Source organism: Somniosus microcephalus, chromosome 2 (genome assembly GCF_052327205.1).
Source record: "Somniosus microcephalus isolate GS21.2 chromosome 2, FLI_Smic_1.0, whole genome shotgun sequence".
NCBI lineage: Eukaryota > Metazoa > Chordata > Chondrichthyes > Squaliformes > Somniosidae > Somniosus > Somniosus microcephalus.
Window position 1 is genome coordinate 8,105,015 of NC_140988.1, and position 21,629 is coordinate 8,126,643.

Sequence of the window (21,629 nt, forward strand, 5' to 3'; positions counted from 1 at the left end):
TTTGGGTGGTGGGAGGGTCTTAAAACTTCATGAGGGAGAGAGAGAGGGGTGGAATAACAGTCAAGATCCATTGAGGAGCTGGATTGCATAGTGGATACAGGAAACAACATTATAATTTGATGTTTTTCCCGTTGGTTTTATTTTAATTTGGAACTTAACCTTTAAAAAGGGGGCACTTATGGCTGAAGTGATTCCGATTGAAGAGTTAATCATCCTAATTGACAGCCCAAAAACCAGCTTGAGTCCTGCTGGGGAGGGAAGTGGCGAGGCGCGGCCACGTGGAGGAGCGCGTCGGTCTCCATGGCAGCGGCTACACAGTGAAACGGATACAATCTCACAATGAAGAGCAGGGCTTAAACAACAAGATACAGAGAGACAGAGACAGGGACCCTGAGACAGAGAGGGATCCTGAGACAGAGAGAGAGAGAGACACACACAGACAGACTCACTGAGACAGAGACACTGAGACAGAGAGAGAGAGACACTGAGACAGACTCACTGAGACAGAGACACTGAGACAGAGAAATAGACACACAGACTTACTGAGAGAGAGAGAGAGAGAGACAGGGACAGAAACACAGAGAGAGAGAGGGACCCTGAGACAGACAGACAGACTCACTGAGACAGAGAGAGACAGAGACACACGGACAGAGAGACCCTGAGACAGAGAGACACTGAGAAAGAGAGACACTCACAGAGAGAGACAGACAATGAGAGACAGACAGACTCACTGAGACAGAGTTAGACACAGAGAGATACATTTAGACACACAGACTTAGAAACTAAGAGGAAACTATCTGGCAGCTTTGAAGTGGTCTAGTGGGACAGAAAGAACAGTCCGGAGCAATTCACCTTTTCTGCACTCGTCGAACCAACTGATTAAACTGTCCGTGGGAACAAAATAGAAAGAAAAATGTAGCGTCTAACAATACTTTAATTCAACCTTCTCACCCGATCGGTTGCTAGGAAAGCAAAAGCTTGATCGACTATTGTTTGAGTGGAGAAAGTGGACGTTCTATTGGAATTATTTCTCTCTTCCCCCCTAGTGGCCTTCAGTAACAGCGGTCCTTGCTGATGCGAGGGGATCCACCTGTAGCTGTCCCGGTGAGTTTGGTTCGAAGGTGTTGAAGTCCGGGTTCCCTCCCCCTGGGTCTCCGGAGAGATGTATGACCGAGCTCCGAGGGACACTATCTTCGCCTCGGCTCTGGGCAGCACAGGACCCAACGTGGGACCAGCCTCCTACAATGCCAGCAGCAACAAGCAGTGTATCGCTAAAGAATTAGGTAAGGACACAAACAAAAAACCCCAGAGAAATATTGTAGTGTGCTCTTGTGTGTGTGTGTGTCTCTCTCTTCACTGTCACAAGTCAAACCTGACAAAGAGTGTGGCAAGTGTGTTTTTTTAATTCGTTCATGGGATGTGGGCGTCGCTGGCAAGGCCAGCATTTATTGCCCATCCCTAATTGCCCTTGAGAAGGTGGTGGTGAGCCGCCTTCTTGAACCGCTGCAGTCCGTGTGGTGAAGGTGCTCCCACAGCGCTGTGGGGGAGGGAGTTCCAGGATTTTGACCCAGCGACGATGAAGGATCGGCCGATATACTTCTAAGTCAGGATGGCGTGTGACTTGGAGGGGAACTTGGAGGTGGTGGTGTTCCCATGCGCCTGCTGCCCTTGTCCTTCTAGGTGGAAGAGGTCGCGGGTTTGGAAGGTGCTGCCGAAGAAGCCTTGGCGAGTTGCTGCAGTGCATCTTGTAGATGGTCCACACTGCAGCCACGGTGCGCCGGTGGTGGAGGGAGTGAATGTTTAAGGTGGTGGATGGGGTGCCAATCAAGCGGGCTGCTTTGTCCTGGATGGTGTCGAGCTTCTTGAGTGTTGTTGGAGCTGCGCTCATCCAGGCAAGTGGAGAGTATTCCATCACACTCCTGACTTGTGCCTTGTAGATGGTGGAAAGGCTTTGGGGAGTCAGGAGGTGAGACACTCGCCGCAGAATACCCAGCCTCTGACCTGCTCTTGTTGCCACAGTATTTATGTGGCTGGTCCAGTTAAGTTTCTGGTCAATGGTGACCCCCAGGATGTTGATGGTGGGGGAATCAGCGATGGTAATGCCGTTGAAAGTCAAGGGGCGGTGGTTAGACTCTCGCTTTTTGGAGATAGTCAGTCTTCTGCTGGGTAGTCTGTACATTTGCTATTACTTTTTTTAAATCACTTAGTACGGGGAAATAACATGGGAATAAAGATGTATTTCCATCTCACTGATGCAACAGTAACAAAGCAATTTCAGCTGGTTCTCTGAAGAGCACAACTCCAAAAATACTCACTTAAATTCACCCTTTTCAACTCAGTGCACATTACATGTTTTACAAATACAGTATGTTATATCCTCTAAAATGGGAAAAAAAACAAACAAGAAGTGCTGGAAATACGCAGCAGGTCAGCTGGCATCTGTAAAGAAAGACCCTGGGGTAGAAATTCACCTGGGGCAGTATCGGATCCGCTGTCCGTTATACACAGCTGATGTTTAATTCCTTTGACTGCAGTGGGACTGAATATCAGGCGCAGCGTATAACAGGCGGCCGACCCTATACCGCCCGCTTCGCGCCACCGCCCGCCATGAATTTCTACCCCTTAGAAAGTAAAGTTAACCCTTTTGGGTATATACCCTATCATGATAAGCTCTGACACTGACACTGGGGTAATGCCACTTCCAAACCATCTCCAATTTGAGTAATCCTAACACTTTGTTTCCTGTCTTTTTAACCAGCTTTTACCCTGGTCAATATTTATCCCTCAATCAACATAACAAAAACAGATGATCTGGTCATTATCACCATGCTGTTTGTGGGAGCTTGCTGTGTGCAAATTGGCTGCTGTGTTTTCCTACATTACAACAGTGACTACACTTCCAAAGTACTTCATTGGCTGTAAAGCGCTTTGGGATGTCAGGTGGGCGTGAAAGGCGCTGTAGAAATGCAAGTCTTTTTTTTTTGCTTTCTATCCACGCTGATAGCTTTTCTCTTATAAGATATGCCTTGAATTTTTTCTAACAAGCCCTTTTGTGACTTGCTTTATCAAATGTCTTCTGAAAATCCATGTACACTACATCATACTGCATTCCTTTTATCCTTCCAATTTCTTCACAAAACATTGTTAAATTTGTTATAATGCGACTTGCCGTTTACAAATCTAACCAAGGTTGTCCCTGGTTAACCCATGCATTTCAAAATGCTCACGAATTGTACCCCAAATTATGGATTCTAAAATGAGTGTCAGTCCTGGAGCATTGAACAATTACGGTACTGAGTTGCAGCGTAAAGCACTCACAGGTCATATTCCTTTTGTTTGGTGAGTGATGTGCCTCCCACACTCTCTCTCTCCACACCCACTGCTCTTTCCCCTGCTGAATTATGAGCTAGCAGACAGAAACTGCTGAATCCTCCAGTGGGAGATGAAGAGTCCGCTGGTACCAATTACTTTTGTCAGTGCTGTGCTGGCACAGAGGTCCAGTATTCATGTGTACGCCCCTGGTGTCCAGCTCTACCTCTTCACCATCTTTGACTCCACAAATGTTGCTGGGCTGCACTGCAACAACTCGCCAAGGCTTCTTCAGCAGCACCTCCCAAACCCGCGACCTCCACCACCTAGAAGGACAAGGGCAGCAGGCGCATGGGAACACCACCACCTCCAAGATCCCCCTCCAAGTCACACACCATCCTGACTTGGAAATATATCGGCCGTTCCTTCATCGTCGCTGGGTCAAAATCCTGGAACTCCCTCCCCAACAGCACTGTGGGAGTACCTTCACCACACGGGACTGCAGCGGTTCAAGATGCAATGGCTCACCACCACCTTCTCGAGGGCAATTAGGGATGGGCAATAAATGCTGGCCTTGCCAGCGACGCCCACATCCCATGAATGAATATTAAAAAAAATTGCCAGTCTGATGTTATGTCGTAGATGAGCCAGAACTTTCTGCAGCTCCGTCTCGGGTGAACTGAAGCCAGTTTTCTGCTCATGCCATGAACCCCTCCAACTCCTGTTTGGATCTCAAGCTGTAAATCACCTTGGGATGTTTTTGCCACATTAAAGGAACTATCCGACTCTTAAGCTGTAACAGTTGAAAAGGTTGTGAATCAGTCAGCCCTTTTTTAAAGTTTATGTCAGGAGCGTTTGGGAGCTGTAGGCTTTGGTTCCCTCTGAGCACCGCTGTATTGGAGCTGCGTTGCGGCTGGAGAAAGGCATTCAAATAGGTCACAAGATGTTAACCTGGTGGGTCAACGTCAACGTACTGCTGCCCTTCCTCGGAGTGATGGCTGCTGCTGGTTTGGTGAACCTATCAAAGTAACTATGGGTGAGCTCTGGTTAGACTGCACCTGGACCACTGAGATCAGTTCTGCACCCCGCACCGATGGAAGGATATATTGGCCTTGGAGGGGGTGCAGCACAGATTCACCAGAATGATACCGGGGCTTACAGGCTTAAATTATGAGGACAGGTTGCATAGACTAGGAATAACAGCAGAAAATGCTGGAAAAACTCCGCAGGCCAGGGCAACATCCGTGGAGAGAGAAACAGAGCCAACGTTTCAGGTCGAAGACCCTTCGTCAGGACTGAGAAAAAAGCAGGAAATGAAACGGATCAAGAAGCAGGTTTGGGGGCTGGGAAATGGTGGAGGGGATGAAAGAACAAAGGGGAAGGTCTAGGGGGGGGGTGAGGAGACATTAAGAGATATTCAAGACGAGACGAGATGGTAATAGGACAGGTAAAGATTCAAAGGATGGCTCTAGATGAAGTGTGAAATGCGCTGGCAGAGTGAGACAGCTGCCGTGTGGGAGAGAGGAAAAGGAAAAGGCACAAACCTAAAGTGTTTGGTTCACTGCCACCTCTCTTCTAGGAATGCCCACCTTGAAGAAGTTCTGCACTCAGTCCTGACGAAGGGTTTTCGACCTGAAACGTTAACTCTGTTTCTCTCTCCACGGATGTTGCCTGGCCTGCTGAGTTTTTCCAGCGTTTTCTGTTGTTATTTCGGATTTCCAGCATCCGCAGTATTTTGCTATCGTATTGCTATTGCATAGACTAGGCTTGTATTTCCTTGAGTATAGGAGAGTGCGGGGTGATCTAATTGAGATGTTTAAGATGATTAAAGGAGTTGATAGGGTAGAGAGAGAGAAACTATTTCCTCTGGTGGGGGGGGAGTCCAGAACAAGGGGGCGTAACCCTAAAATTAGAGCCAGGCCGTTCAGGGGTGATGTCAGGAAACACTTCTTCACACAAAGGGTGGTGGAAATCTGGAACTCTCTCCCCCAAAGACCTGTTGAGGCTGGGTGGTCAATTGAAAATGTCAAAACTGAGATTGATAGGTTTTTCTACGGCAAGGGTATTAAGGGTTACAGAACCAAGGCGGGCAGATGGAGTTAAGATACAGATCAGCCATGATCCAATTGGCAGAACAGGCTCGAGGGGCTGAATGGCCTCCTCCTGTTCCTATGGGTGCAGGCAACAAGGGATCATTAATCATATATGTTTGGGAAAATTTGTTTCTGACCAATGTTACTGTTTATCAATTATCAATCTATATTAGCCAAATCAGTTCCTGATCTGGTCCAGTAACTGATTTAACTGCCGGCAATTAAAACTTGGCAGATATAAATGGAATAATACTCGTAAATCCTGTCCAACCAGTTGAGTGCAAGACATTGTAAAGTAGCGAGAGCTCACCAGGAAAGCTTAAAAATGAAAGGAAGAAAGATCTTGCATTTACACAGCGCCTTTCACGACCTCAGGACGTCCCAAAGCGCTTTACAGCCAATGAAGTACTTTTTGAAGTGTGGGGTCACTGTTGTAATGTAGGAAACGCACAGCATGATCCCACAAACAACAATGAAGTCAATGACTAGATCATCTGTTTTTAGTGATGTTGGTTGGGGAAGAAGTATTGACCAGGACACCGGGGATAACTCCCCCTGCTCTTCTTCGAAATAGCACCCGTGGGATCTTTTACCTCCGCCTGAGAGAGCAGACGGGGCCTCGGTTTAACGTCTCGTCCGAAAGACGGCAGCTCCGACAGCGCAGCGGAAGCTCCCTCAGCACTGCAACGAGGTGTCAGCTTAGCTTTTGTGCTCAAGGTTTTGGCTCGAACCCACAACCCTCTGACCCAGAGGCGAGAGAGCGACCAACTGAGCCACGGTTGACACCTGGTATGTGCTGTGCCCATTTTCCGCTGTAAAACGTGCGCAACTCACGTCAATTTAGTCTGCGTTCAATCTGCGCAGGCGCTAAATTTGTGTTGCGGGGTGGGGTGGTGAGCGAAGGGGGTCCCTTGAATATGTTAATTAGAGCCCTAACACTTGTTGAGGAGAAACTTAGAGGGCGTTCAGAACGCTCCAGCAGCCCCACGCGGAGTCTGGAAATTCAACCCTTCCCATGGAGCCAAGAAACATAGAAAAATAGGAGGAGTTGGCTATTCACCCTTCGAGCCTGCTCCGCCATTCAATATGATCATGGCTGATCCTCTATCTCAATACCATATTCCCGCTCTCTCCCCATACCCCCTGATGCCTTTTGTGTCTAGAAATCTATCTATCTCCTTCTTAAATATATTCAGTGACTTGGCCTCCACAGCCTTCTGTGGTAGAGAATTCCACAGGTTCACTACCCTCTGAGTGAAGAAATTTCTTCTCATCTCAGTCCTAAATGTCCTACCCCGTATCCTGAGACTGTGACCCCTTGTTCTCGACCCTCCCAGCCAGGGGAAACATCCTCCCTGCATCCAGTCTGTCTAGCCCTGTCAGAATTTTATACGTTTCAATCAGATCCCCTCTCATTCTTCTAAACTCTAGTGAATACAGGCCTAGTCGACCCAATCTCTCCTCATACGACACTCCTGCCATCCCAGGAATGAGTCTGGTGAACCTTCGCTGCACTCCCTCTATGGCAAGTATATCCTTTCTTAGGTAAGGAGACCAAAACTGCACACAGTACTAAGGCCCTGTACAACTGTAGTAAAACATCTTTGCTCCTGTACTCAAATCCTCTTGTAATGAAGGCCAACATACCATTTGCCTTCCTAACTGCTTGCTGCACCTGCATGTTTGCTTTCAGTGACTGGCGTACAAGGACACCCAGGTCCCTTTGTACATCAGCATTTTCCAATCTATAACCATTTAAATAATATTCTGCCTTTCTGTTTTTCCTACCGAAGTGGATAACTTCACATTTATCCACGTCATACTGCATCTGCCAAGAGAAGCAGGAGAGCTCCCCCCAACTCCACAGGAGTTGCGATTGGCACCCACCCCCCGCTGTAGCCCGCTCCCACCCTCTCCAGGGTCTCCAGGGTCTCACCTGGGGGCTGCTGCCAATGAGGCAGGTGACCCTAAATTGGATAATAGATTGGGAAAAGGGGAAGTGCAACGAGACCTGGGTGTCCTTGTGCACCAGTCGCTGAAGGTAAGCATGCAGGTGCAGCAGGTGGTTAACAAGGCAAATGGTATGTTGGCCTTCATAACGAGAGGATTCGAGTACAGGAGCAAGGATGTCTTGCTGCAGTTGTACAGGGCCTTGGTGAGACCACACCTTGAGTATTGTGTGTAGTTTTGGTCGCCTTATCTGAGGAAGGATGTTCTTGCCATGGAGGGAGTTCAGCGAAGATTCACCAGACTGATACCTGGGATGGCAGGAATGACGTATGAGGAGAGATTGGGTCGATTGGGCTTATACTCGCTGGAGTTTAGAAGAATGAGAGGGGATCTCATTGAAACTTATAAAATTCTAACAGGACTGGACAGACTAGATTCAGGAAGGATGTTCCCGATGGTTGGGGAGTCCAGAACCAGGGGTCACAGTCTAAGGATAAGGGGTAAGCCATTTAGGACTGAGATGAGGAGGAATTTCTTCACCCAGAGAGTGGTGAACCTGTGGAATTCTCTACCACAGAAGGCAGTTGAGGCCAATTCATTAAATATAATCAAGAAGGAGTTAGATATATTTCTTAAGGCTAAAGGGATCACGGGATATGGGGAGAAAGCAGGGACAGGGTACTGAATTTGGATGATCAGCCATGATCTCATTAAATGGCGGAGCAGGCTCGAGGGGCCGAATGGCCTCCTCCTGCTCCTATCTTCTATGTTTCTATGGATTCTCCCACGGGGCGCGCACTGCCCTAGGGGGCCATGGCCAGCATTGAGCAAGCAGTGGAGGCACGGTGAGCGATTAGCAATTGGGTTTTTTGCTTTAGGCGTTCCCTCATGTTCACCATGTCTTTGCCCGAAAACAGGCGCAGACGAATTTTTACCCCAAACAATACTTTTGGGGGATTGAGTGGTGCATTTTGTTATCACACCACCCTTCCAATCTTGGGAGCTGGGCTTAAATTCAGCTCACAAGATCACAGACTAGATGCAGATGAGGAAGGCCAATTGGCCCCATCGTTTGATTAGACACTTTACAGCCTTCCAGACAACATCGAGTTCAACAATTTCAGATCTTAACCTTTGCCCCGATTCTTTCAGACGGCAGCGGTTGCTGATGATTCCGCCATTCCCATTTGCACCTCCTCTAGACCCATCCCTTGTTTCTTTACTTGCCCCATCACCATCTCCTTTTGCCATGAACCGTCATCCCTTTGGTCATTTAATCTCTCCTGCCCTCCACCCTATCGCAGACCTTCCCCTTTTGTTCTTTCCTCCCCGCTCCCACTTTCCCTGCCTCTGCACTTGCTTAAAAACCTGTAACAACTTTTTCCAGTTCTGACGAAAGGTCATCGAGCTGAAATGTTAACCATGTTTCTGTCTCCACAGATGCTGCCCGACTTGCTGAGTGTTTCCAGCATTCCCTGTTTTTATTTCGGATTTCCAGCATCCGCAGTATTTTGCTTTTGTACCAATTGGCCCCTCCATCTAGAAAGTACCTACAATCCAACCACCTTGAAATGCAACTGTTTCTTAAATGATGCCAGGGATTTTGCCTCTAGCACTGGGAGTGATGGTCTGTTAAGGGAGGAAAAATTGGGTTGCTTTGCGCCTCCCGTTAGTGCCCCGGCGGGGGGGGGGGCTAACCGGGCGCAAAGCCCCTGGTGCTCGGGCGGGACACCGCTAATGCCTCCCATGAAATTCAGCGGGAGGTTAGCGGTAGCCGGTAGTGCCCTGCGGCGCTGCGCCTCCGGCGATGCCGTCATCGCTGTGTGCAGCGCCCCGCTCGCTCCCCGGACGCAAACTTCGGTCGCGCCCCCGACCTACCGCTGGGCGATATGTCCGACCGGGTTAGGGTGCCGCTTTTGCGGTCGCGGCGGCGCAAATTAAAGGGCAGGTGCCGGGCAGCCATTTTGTTTGGGCCGCCTGCCAGAACCTGCCTCCCTCTGGCCGCCTCCTGCGGGGTGCCAGCCGCGATCGCACAGCCCGGCGCTCTTCTTGAGTGCCGGGCTGTTTTCCTGGCACCCCGCTCCCAGCAGGGCCCCGGTGTGCTAGGCCGCTCCCCTTTAATCAGGGGAGGGAGGCCTGTAATACCGCGGCGCTATGTGCCGACGCGCGTGGCGCTGTTGAACGTAACGCTGCGATATCGAATGGTAGCGCCCCAGGAAGGAGGGGGAACGCTTCCAGTACGGTGCCCGGGCGCTAACTTTCTCGATGCGCTAAAAGTAGCGCCCCGGCGAAGTAAGCGCCCCAAAGAGGGTGTGACCGAATTTTTCCCCCTTACTGTGTGAAGAACTTGCTGGCATCAGTTCTAAACTTGCTTTTTATCAATTTGATTGTGTCCCCCTATCCTACTCTCACGCTTTAGTGTTCTGGATGCACTGTTTCTACATTTGTTTACTATTATAGAAACTTTTAAAGGATCACTTCGCAGACACTTCCTTTCAACGTAAACAACTTGTATTTATACAGCACCTTTAATGTAGTAAAATGTCCCAAGGTACTGCACAGGAGCGATTGTCAAACAAAATCTGACTCCGAGCCACATAAGATGTTAGGACAGATGACCGAAAGCTTGGACTAAGAGGGAGTTTTAAGGAGCGTCTTAAAGGAAGAACAAGAGGTAGCGAGGCGGAGAGGTTTAGGGGGGGAGTTCCAGAGCTCAGGACAGCTGAAGCTAAAGATGCAACCTAAAATATTGATTTCAATCATCATAAGTTAATTTTATATCCTAATATACTGCACGCCAACCGGTAAAGGAGGAGCGAGAGGCGGAGAGGTTTAGGGAGGGAATTCCAGAGCTTGGGGCCCAGGCAGCTGAAGGCACGGCCACCAGTGGTGGAGGGGGAAGAAACCCCCAGTTTACAGCACAGAAGGAGGCCATTTGGACCATTGCGTCTGTGCCTAATCCTTGCTCGAGCATTCCTAAACTTATCCCACTGTCTGGCGCTCTCCCTCTATCCCTGCACTTCCTCTACCTCAGCTCTTTCTCTACTTTACACTGAAAAAATTAGCTGCTGTGGTCTCTGCTATTTTCCATAGCACCAAACCATCTGGGAGGAAACTGTAGTAATTGACAGCGTTTTTCTACTTTGTGCCTAACCGGTGAGAAGCCGGGACCGAGCCAGCACCGGCTGTATTGCAACACTTGTGGAACAATCAAGGACTGAGTCCAACCGAGCCCTCCCCCTGCTGGATAAACCGGTATTGCGGCATTTTCATCAAAGATGCCAGGACTGAGAGGTTTCGGGAAAGATTGAACAGGCTGTGCGGGTCAATTTTCTCTAGAAAAGAGAAGGCTGAGGGGTGAACTGATAGAGGTCTTCAAGATTATGAAGGGATTCGATAGGGTAGATGTAGAGAAGATGTTTCCACTTGTGGGGCGAGACCAGAACTAGGGGCCATAATTACAAGATAATCACTAATAAATCCAATTGGGAATTCAGGAGAAACCTCTTTACCCAGAGAGCGGTGAGAATGTGGAACTCGCTACCACAGGGAGTGGTTGAGGCGAATAGCAGAGATGCATTTATGGGGAAGCTGGATAAACACATGAGGGAGAAAGGAATAGAAGGAGATGCTGATAGGGTGAGATGAGGAGGGGTGGGAGGAGGCTGGTGTGGAGCATAAACACCGGCACCGACCTGTGAGGCAAAATGTTTTGTTTCTGTGATGGTCGCGGCAGCCAGTTTGCGCACAGAAAGGTTCCACAGGCAACAATTAAATAAATCACCAGTTCATCTGTTTCAGTCATGTTGGCTGAGGGATAAATATTGGCCAGGACACTGGGGTAAACTCCCCCCCGCTGTTCTTCAAAATAGCAGGCAGGGCCGTGGTTTAACATCTCAGCTGAAAGATGGCCCCTCCGACAGCGCAGTGCTCCCTCAGTACTGCCCCTCCGACAGCGCAGTGCTCCCTCAGTACTGCCCCTCCGACAGTGCGGCGCTCCCTCAGTGCTGCCCCTCCGACAGTGCGGCGCTCCCTCAGTACTGCCCCTCCGACAGTGCGGCGCTCCCTCAGTACTGCCCTTCCGACAGTGCGGCGCTCCCTCAGTGCTGCCCTTCCGACAGTGCGGCGCTCCCTCAGTGCTGCCCCTCCGACAGTGCAGCGCTCCCTCAGTGCTGCCCCTCTGACAGTGCGGCGCTCCCTCAGTGCTGCCCCTCCGACAGTGCGGCGCTCCCTCAGTGCTGCCCCTCCGACAGTGCGGCGCTCCCTCAGTGCTGCCCCTCTGACAGTGCGGCGCTCCCTCAGTGCTGCCCCTCCGACAGTGCGGCGCTCCCTCAGTGCTGCCCCTCCGACAGTGCGGCGCTCCCTCAGTACCGCCCCTCCGACAGTGTGGCGCTCCCTCAGTACTGCCCCTCCAACAGTGCGGCGCTCCCTCAGTGCTGCCCCTCCGACAGTGCGGCGCTCCCTCAGTGCTGCTCCTCCGACAGTGCGGCGCTCCCTCAGTGCTGCCCCTCCGACAGTGCGGCGCTCCCTCAGTACTGCCCCTCCGACAGTGTGGCGCGCCCTTAGTACTGCCCCCCTGACAGTGCGGCGCTCCCTCAGTACTGCCTCTCCGACAGTGCAGCACTCCCTCAGTACTGCCCCTCCGACAGTCCTGCACTCCCTCAGTACTGCCCCTCCGACAGTGCGGCGCGCCCTCAGTACTGCCCCCCTGACAGTGCAGCGCTCCCTCAGTACTGCCCCTCCGACAGTCCTGCACTCCCTCAGTACTGCCCCTCCGACAGTGCGGCGCTCCCTCAGTACTGCCCCTCCGACAGTGCGGCGCGCCCTTAGTACTGCCCCCCTGACAGTGCGGCGCTCCCTCAGTGCTGCCCCTCCGACAGTGCAGCGCTCCCTTAGTACTGCCCCCCTGACAGTGCAGCGCTCCCTCAGTACTGCCCCTCCGACAGTCCTGCACTCCCTCAGTACTGCACTGGGAGTGTCAGCCTGGTTTTTTAGTGGTCTGGAGCCGGGACTGCTGCATCAGAGGCAGGAGTATTCCCAACTGAGCCACGTCCGACACCTCCTTTAGAACTCTCTTCTTTCACCAACCTTTTGGTTACCCCACTCCAAATCTCTTCTTCGGCTTGACGTCCATTTGTTTTCCTGGTGCCTCTGTGAAGCTTGATCGGGCATTTTTTTCTATGTTTAAGGTGCCACATAAATCCAAATCTTGTTGTAGCCCAAATTCAGTGACCTGCACTTCCATCAAGCACAGCTTCCCCACTGGGCGCGCAGAATCGCTGAATTGACCCTTTAAAACCTGCCACATAATGAGACCACACCTGGAGTACTGCGTACAGTTTTGGTCTCCTTATTTAAGGAAGGATATACTTGCATTGGAGGCAGTTCAGAGACGATTCACGAGGTTAATTCCAGAGATGAGGGGGGTTGACTTATGAGGAAAGGTTGAGCAGGCTGGGCCTATACTCATTGGAGTTTAGAAGAATGAGAGGTGATCTTATCGAAACATATAAGATACTGAGGGGGCTCGACAAGGTAGATGCAGAGAGGATGTTTCCCCTCATGGGGAAATCTAGAACTCGGGGGCACAGTTTCAGAATAAAGGGTCGGACTTTTAGAACTGAGATGAGGAGAAATTTCTTCTCTCAGAGGGTCGTAAACCTGTGGAATTCTCTGCCCCAGAGAGCCGTGGAGGCTGGGTCATTAAATACATTTAAGGTGGAGATAGACAGATTTTTGCAAGATAAGGGAGTGAAGGGTTATGGGGAGCGGGCAGGGAAGTGGCTTTGAGCCCAAGATCAGCCATAAGCTTATTGAATGGCGGAGCAGGCTCGAGGGGCCAAGTGGCCTATTCCTGCTCCTATTTCTTAAGTGCCCATATACCTGCAAGCTCTGCACCAGGTCCTATCTGTTGATGGGGAACTAGGGATGGGCAATAGATTTTAATTATCAACAATATCCGTTTGAAGCTTTTGCGAGATTTTGAGAAGGAACCGTACAGTAATTTATTAATCCTTGTGATTTTGCATAATATAAATTCATAAATAGTTTGTTAATTGGGTAAAAATAAAACCCCCAGTGAAATGATTTCCTCTCATTGCAGCTGGATATGCCCCCTTTCTGTCCCTGACAAGCCGTGATATTGCACTCAGCGCTCCGGGCACTCTGCTGGCTCCAGGTCCGCAGCACTATGACGTTAGTCCAGTGCAGGTAAGATAGAGTTATTGTTAGTTCAATGTAAAAGAAAAAGAAAGAAAGACAGACTTGCATTTCTATAGCGCCTTTCACGACCAACGGACGTCCTAAATTGGGGAGCCAATTTGCGCACAGCAAGCTCCCACAAACAGCAATGTGATAATGACCGGATAATCTGTTTTTAGTGATGTTGGTTGAGGGATAAACATTGGCCCCAGGACACCGGGGAGAACACCCCTGCTCTTCTTCGAAATAGTGGCTGTGGGATCTTTTGAGAGGGCCAGACGGCACCTCCAACAGTACATCACTCTCTCTGGTACTGCACTGGGAGTGTCAGCCTAGATTTTTTTATGTGCTCAAGTCCCTGGAGTGGGACTTGAACCCACAACCTTCTGACCCAGAGGCGAGAGTGTGCTACCCACTGAGCCACAGCTGACACTGTAACAGACAAAGATAAACTTGCCTTATTGATGCAACGAATAACTCTAAATAATTCCACGATAAGCCCTGTTATTAGTATGGTACACACATTGCCATGTTTTTTGTGTGTGTGCAGTACATACAGTTCCTTTGTACCTGTCATTGCAGATTGCCGGTCATTCAGGTCATTGATTCGATACGACACCTCACTAAGAATTCTGTGAATTTCTACACTTAGCACGACTTGCTGCCTTTGTATAGTACCACAGTTTGTGCATAAAAATTTCTAGAGACAGCGAAAATATATTTAATTAATGCATTTGAGTGATAACGAATCACTACTCCTATGGATTATTAATGTTGAAAGTTTCTGCCAAAATAATCGCTCATGGATAAATATAGAGTATAGGCAAAGGATAATAAAAGACATATTTTACTGATAAACTCTCACTGCTTGTGTATGGGGCGGATATTTCTCATGGAAATGTTCAAAGATCCACATTGGATCATTCCGCCACCTTGATTTGTTTTTACAGTATTTGTATTTTTGTTTAATCAGAATAAAATTAGTCATATTCAAGAATCTCGCTGACAAAAACGGGCATTGGTAGCCTAGTGATTATTGTACCACACTCGCAAGTTCAAATCCCACTTACGATTATTGAATTCGGTAAATTCTGGTAAATGGTGGGCCGGCACGAGAAAGTGTCAGACAAATATTTGAAGGCGGCAGCTCCTCGATTTTTGGCTGCCCTTCAGTCCCCCGCGCTCCTGACCTTTGGTCACCCGGCGCGGAGGGGAGCGGGCAGGTCGGGGGACCTCCTTGTGGGACCGCTCCTGGACGTGGCCGTTAACAGGTCCGGGCAGCGGGCAGTCGAGGGGGGGGGTCGTTCGGCCCCAAATGCCTGCCTCTCTTCCACGGTTTGATTCGCGCCCGGGTGTCCCTGGAGACAGAGCATGTGGTGTCCGCCGGCACGCTCGAGGCCTTCCGCCACCGGTGGGCACCAGGAGGACTAGAGGGTGTCATCAACCCCCCCAGAAACAACATTTTAATTTAATTTCTTAAGGTTCCTATAAAAGTTTTTTATGTTTAATTTACAGTTTATGAGTTGTGCCCCTTTAAAAGGGGGCACGTTCTGCCTCTTAAATTGGTAATTTGCATAAACAACAAGGAGTAGAAAGTGCCAGATTCATAGAATCATAGAATAGTACTGTACAGAAGGAGGCCATTCGGCCCATCGAATCTGCGCCGGCTCTTTCGAAGAGCAATCCAGTTAGTCCCGCCCCCTCGCTCTTTCCCCATATCCCTGCAATTTTTTCTCCTTCAAGGATTGTCGTAAAAACCCAACCGGTTGTCCAACGTCATTGAGGGAAGGGAACCTGTCACCCCTGCCTGGGCTGACCTCCACGTGACTCCCCTCCCACACTACATGGCTGTCCCTTTAACGCTCTCGGGGTAACGAGGGATGACCAATAACATTGCCTTGCCAGTGTCGCTCTTGTCTGAAGAACAAATAATTTAAAAGTATGTATATTTTGTAAACTATCAAACTCAAGTGTTAAAGGGTTCAGTGACATTTCCCTTTTGAAACAAATGATTACTTCTTTGCAAACTTTCTAAAACAAGCTGCTTTACTCAGAGAGTGGCGAGAATGTGGAACTCACTACCACAAGGTGTAGTTGAGGCGAATAGCAGAGATGCATTTAAGGGGAAGCTGGATAAACATATGAAGGAGAAGGGAATAGACGGATTCGCTGATAGTTAGATGAGGAAAGATGGGAGGAATCTCGAGTGGAGCATAAACACCGGCGTAGGCCGAATGGCCTGCTTTTGTGCCGTATATCCAATGTAATTCTATGATCAGAGCCATTACGCAAAGGTTATTTTCATTCTGACAATACAGCTTTTTACAATTCAAAGAAGGATCAGTTCATCTAACTCTGCAATGACATGTTTTCAGAGGTGCGGACTTCTGTGCAGGGCTTAGTCACGTTGGCTGTCCCTAAAACCGTAAACCCCAAGAGCAGATACACAAAACAGGACCTTGGTGTGTATGTACATAGATCCCTGAAGGCAGCAGGACAGGTAGATAAGGTGGTTAAAAAGACATATGGGATACTTGCCTTCATTTGCCGAGGCATAGAATATAAGAGCAGGGAGGTTATGATGGAACTGTACAAAACGCTAGTTAGGCCACAGCTGGAATACTGTGTGCAGTTCTGGTCGTCACACTATAGGAGGGATGTGATTGCATTGGAGAGGGTGCAGAGGAGATTCACCAGGATGTTACCTGGGCTGGAGCGCTTCAGCTATGAAGAGAGACTGGACAGGCTGGGGTTGTTTTCCTTAGAGCAGAGAAGGCTGAGGGGGGACCTGATTGAGGTGTACAAAATTATGAGGGGCATAGATAGGGTAGGTTATTTCGGATTTCCAATATCCGCAGTATTTTGCTATCATAGATAGAAAGGAACTTTTCCCCTTAGTAGAGGGGTCAATAACCAGGGGGGCATAGTTTCAAGGTAAGGGGCAGGAGGTTTAGAGGGGATTTGAGGAAAAACTTTCTCACCCAGAGGGTGGTTGGAATCTGGAACTCACTGCCTGAAAGGGTGGTAGAGGCAGGAACCCTCACAACATTCAAGAAGCATTTAGATGAGCACTTGAAATGCCATAGCATACAAGGCTACGGACCAAGTGCTGGAAAATGGGATTAGAATAGACAGGGCTTGATGGCCGGCGTGGACACGATGGGCCGAAGGGCCTCTTTCTGTGCTGTATAACTCTATGACTCTAATTCACTGTTTTAACAAATTACACCAGGGAGCGCAATTCTCCCATTTAGCGATTCCTCTGGGTTTTTTTATTTTATAGTTTAATACGCAGACATTGTTCCCGCTAAGCTGCGCTCCCGCACAGCTGTCTGAAGGTCCCGCTCACTGGCTTTTCAACGGGAGATTTCGTGCGCGAAGTTTTGAATAGGTCGCGCAGCCCGTTAAAGGGACTGTGCACCCAAAGGAAAATTAGGGAGGACATTGCAGGTGGATGAATCAAACTCAATTATGGCGGTAGTGGCAATAAATGGTTATTATGCTTCCGCGGAATAGTCCGAGACCCATTGGTGTCATTACAAAGCCACACAGACTTTCGTTATCAGCATTTGAATGTTTAAATTGTCTTAATGAAAAGCAACGCAATAAATTGATCCCTTAACTCGCCACCTGCTTGACTTGTTTCCTTGCCCACTTGCAAGTAATAACAGAGATATACTTTATCCTGCAGTACTTTTTTTTATTCATTCATGGGATGTGGGCGTCGCTGGCAAGGGCGGCATTTATTGCCCATCCCTAGTTACCCTTGAGAAGGTGGTGGTGAGCCGCTGCCTTGAACCGCTGCAGTCCGTGTGGTGAAGGTGCTCCCACAGTGCTGTTAGGGAGGGAGTTCCAGGATTTTGACCCAGCGACGATGAAGGAACGGCCGATATATTTCCAAGTCAGGATGCTGCCCAGAAGTTGTCTCACGAAACCCAAGCAACTCGGCTCTATCCCTTTAGAATCATAGAATCATACAGCACAGAAGGAGGCCATTCGGCCCATCATGCCTGTGCCGGCTCTTTGAAAGAGCTCTCCAATTAGTCCCACTCCCCCCTGCTCTTTCCCCACAGCCCTGCACATTTTTTCTCCTTCAAGTATTTATCCAATTCCCTTTTGAAAGTTACTATTGAATCTGCTCTCACCGCCCTTTCAGGCAGCGCATTCCAGATCACAGCAACTCGCTGCGAAAAAAATAATTTCTCCTAATCTCACTGCTTGGTCCTGTTTGAATCTTGCAGGCCCGGAGATTTTGGGAAGGGCTGTTGTTTTTTTTTTATTGGCACTGTTGCCCCATAGGTGGATAAATCCTAAATGAGAACCTCCGCATCTACTAGTAGCGACTGCGAGATGCACACAAATTAATGGGAAGGAGAATTTGAACCTTGTGGCCTGGGGCGAGCAAGGTCTCCTGGGAGCGCCACCTGGAGGCAAATTGGGTCGGACGGGTCGCCCGTGCGGGCACGTGAATTAACGCACGGAAAATCGGGCAGGATCTGCTATGGATTTTTGTCCGCTAATTGATGCGCGCGACCCTTCATGAACCGATTTTCCTCTAGGTGTGTGCCGCCTTCTCTGCCCGATTTTCCTTGAGGCGTGCACGCAGGCGATCGTTTATGCCCAAGGGCGGCACGAGAAAAATCTGCCTGTGTGTGTGTGTGTGTGTGTGTGTGTGTGTGTGCGCGCGGCGCCCTAGGCTCCGCGGTACGCAGCTTTGCGAAGACGATACCTCGGACCCTCCTGCTGTGCAGCGCCATCCAGAAAGTTATTTTTCAAAACCCTTTCCGGCGCTGAAGATTGCGAAGTGAACTTAACACATAGGGAAGAAATCAGAGCCAGAATGACACCGGGGGCTAAAAGGGTTAAATTACGAGGATTATTCCCTTGAGTTTAGAAGATTAAGTGAGGTGTTTAAGATGATTAAAGGAGTCGATAGGGTAGATAGAGAGAAACTATTTCCTCTGGTGGGGGGAGTCCAGAACAAGGGGGCAGAACCTTAAAATTAGAGCCAGGCCGTTCAGGGGTGATGTCAGGAAGCACTTCTTCACACAAAGGGGGGGTGGAAATCTGGAACTCTCCCCCAAAAAGCTGTAGAGACTGGGGTGTCAATTGAAAATGTCAAAACTGAGATTGATGGGTTTTATTAAGGGTTACGGAACCAAGGCGGGTGGTAAAGTTCAGATACAGACCAGTCATGATCTCATTGAATGGTGGAACAGTCTCGAGGGGCTGAATGGCCTCTTTCTGTTCCTGTCTCCGTGAGCAATATCCCCAAATCAACTTAAATTGATCCCAACGGGCCTCAAATTGCCAACAAAACGAGTACTGCTGCATTTGTCCTTGTTATAACGAGTTAAGCCTGACACAAAGCAGCAACTTTCTCTCTTGTGGATTTCAGGAACACATCAAAGGAGGACAGAGCATGAGGAACAGGGAGGTCCGTTTCAAAGCCGTTGGAGCAGACCTACCAGGACCCGGTTCGTACGACGTGTACCCCATGGACCTTGCCGAGAAATCGAGTAAAGCATTGAGGACGCCGAGCACAATGGTGAGCTCCAATCTCTTCCATTCAGTTGCTTTGGTTTTGCTTTTGTAATTCCGAATCACGGTCCTTATTCAGCAGCCGCAACGCCAACATAATGGAAACGATGTGGATGATAATCTGGTGGTATGTTGGCCTAAATCTCAAAATATAATTGGGAGATGTTTTAAAAAAAAAAAAATGGAGTGAGTCTTGACATCACTGTGTCATCCAATGAGTTGGAGGCGGGGTGGGACTTACGGCAGGATTTACAGTAAACAGAGTCTACTTTGCAGCAGAGTCTATTTACTCAGCAAACAAAGTCTACTTTGCAGCAGAGTCTATTTACTCAACAGAGTCTACTTTGCAGTGGTCTATTTACTCAGCAAACAGAGTCTATTTTACAGCAGGGTCTATTTACTTAGCAAACAGCAAACAGAGTCTACTTTACAGCAGAGTCTATTTACTCAGCAAACAGAGTCTACTTTACAGCAGAGTCTATTTACTCAGCAAACCGCATCCAGAGTCTATTTTACAGCAGAGTCTATGGGATAGATTTTTTTGGGAGGGGGGTGGGGTCAGAGTGCGTGAGTTGGGTGGCGAGTTGGGTGAGAAAGTGTTTTTTTTCCCCAGCAGGTCGGGACCCCGCTGTGAACCCGTCACCGCACACCTTCACTCAATGCCGGGTCTGTCAGCGCTGAACAGACCCGACACGCAGTGGCGGGGGACCCAATTCAGGTCATTAAGACCTTGTTTAGAGATGATTAAGAACACATTTGAGCGCACCTTGTGATTTTATGCACTCATCCACGAGGTCCTCGCTGCTGATCACATCTGTTAAGCTGAGGCAGGAATTCAGTGGCCATTGAATCAGCTGTTGAGTTGACAGAATTCAAATGTAAAGTAAAAGCTTCCACCTTACAGGGATATCATCTCTCAGCCACAAACTATTCCTCACTGCATTTCCACAACAGATTCACCATGCTGCAAGTCTTTAAACAAGTCTCCATCCAGCCTGACTTCATTACCTCTCTCACCATTGACAGATTGCTCCTGCCATCTATTCCATCAGCAAGGGTGCCCTTTATACTCTCTCACCTTGGTCCTCAGAATCCCACCACAATCAGCCCCAACACCAGCAGCTCCAGGCACACCAGCAGCACCAACAACAACATCAACCTTCTCTGCAATCAACTGATGCTGCCCAGGACAGAGGGCATCAGCACCCGACCACATTGCTGCCCAGGAGGCCAGGGATGGCCTCACCATGGCCAGATTTACTTCACTTGATGCGGTACACTCTGGCTGTCACATGATGTGCCAGGTTGGCACCACCTCACACCAACACCATAAAACATCCTACAATGACCAAGCCATTCCTTTCACACACATCACCATTGCGGGGGTACCGTTATGTCTCACCATTCACTGCAACTCACTAAGCCACTTCCAAAGGTGCACAAAAATCTGTCCAAGAATGCAAAGTGTTGAAAATAAAGATTTCAATGTTTGACACCACATTAACAGAAACTTTACATGAACATTAGCTAAAACACCCAAGTGCCTACCTTGTGTGTTGTTAGTTGGTATGATTGCACTAGGATGAGGGTGAGTGTGAGGGATGGCTAGTGAGATGGGGATGTGAGAATGTAGATAGGGTGGGGTGGTTGGAGGTACAAGGTAAATTGGTGTGAGTAAGGATGTGCAGGAGTAGGGTAGGGAAGGCAGAGTGATGGGGATGTGATGAGAGGCACAGCAGGATGAGGGTGAGTGTGGCTTTGTACTAACGTTTCGTGATCTACTGAGATCATTGAAAGGTTTGCGGCACTGCACCCAGGTCCTCCTGACCACATCCCTGCTTTTGCCCTCCTCTGCAAAGTGCAACCAGGCTGTGTTGATCTCCTGGGGAGGTCTCTTCCGCCCATTGGAAGGGAAGACAACCTCCCTGCTTGTAGTGACTCCCTCCATCAACCCGCTCCCAGGGGTTGTTACCTCAATTTAAATATTGTAATGAAGAAGCCTCTTTTTTTTCCCCTCCATTTTGTGTTTAACTGCCTGTGGACGGGTTTCACATAATTTGTGAAACTCGGCAGTTAAACAAAGGTGGGGAGTGCTGCATCCAGGAGGTAAGGGCAGCACGGTGGCATAGTGGTTAGCACTGTTGCCTCACAGCGCCAGGGACCCGGGTTCAAATCCGGCCTCGGGTGACTGTCTGTGTGGAGTTTGCACATTCTCCCCGTGTTTGCGTGGGTTTCCTCCGGGTGCTCCGGTTTCCTCCCACAGTCCAAAGATGTGCGGGTTAGGTTGATTGGCCATGATAAAAATTGACCCTTAGTGTTAGGGGGGATTAAATACGTGGGGTTACGGGGTTACGGGGATAGGGCTTGGGAGGGATGGCTGTCGGTGTAGGGACCGGGTGCTAGGGTTTGGATGATCAGCCATGATCTTGTTGAATGGCGGAGCAGGCTCGAAGGGCCGAATGGCCTACTCCTGCTCCTATCTTCTATGTTTCTATGTTTCTATACCCACCTCTTGGATCCAGGGTCCCGACCATA

General features: G+C 49.2%; 1 protein-coding gene across 3 annotated transcripts in view; it reads left to right on the forward strand.

Annotated features, from left to right (window-relative positions):
• The first annotated feature begins 316 nt into the window (after positions 1 to 316).
• stpg2 (sperm-tail PG-rich repeat containing 2) overlaps positions 317 to 21,629 on the forward strand; it is a 587,893-nt gene continuing 566,580 nt past the window's right edge. For all 3 annotated transcript variants that reach the window (XR_015080793.1, XM_086006436.1, XM_086006423.1), the window contains exons 1-3: positions 317 to 1,283; positions 13,456 to 13,562; positions 18,952 to 19,101. Coding sequence is in view for 2 of the 3 variants with exons in the window: in XM_086006436.1 (XP_085862562.1) it covers positions 1,163 to 1,283; positions 13,456 to 13,562; positions 18,952 to 19,101 (378 nt within the window). In the remaining variant the exon portion in view is untranslated. The remainder of the gene's footprint in view (positions 1,284 to 13,455; positions 13,563 to 18,951; positions 19,102 to 21,629) is intronic.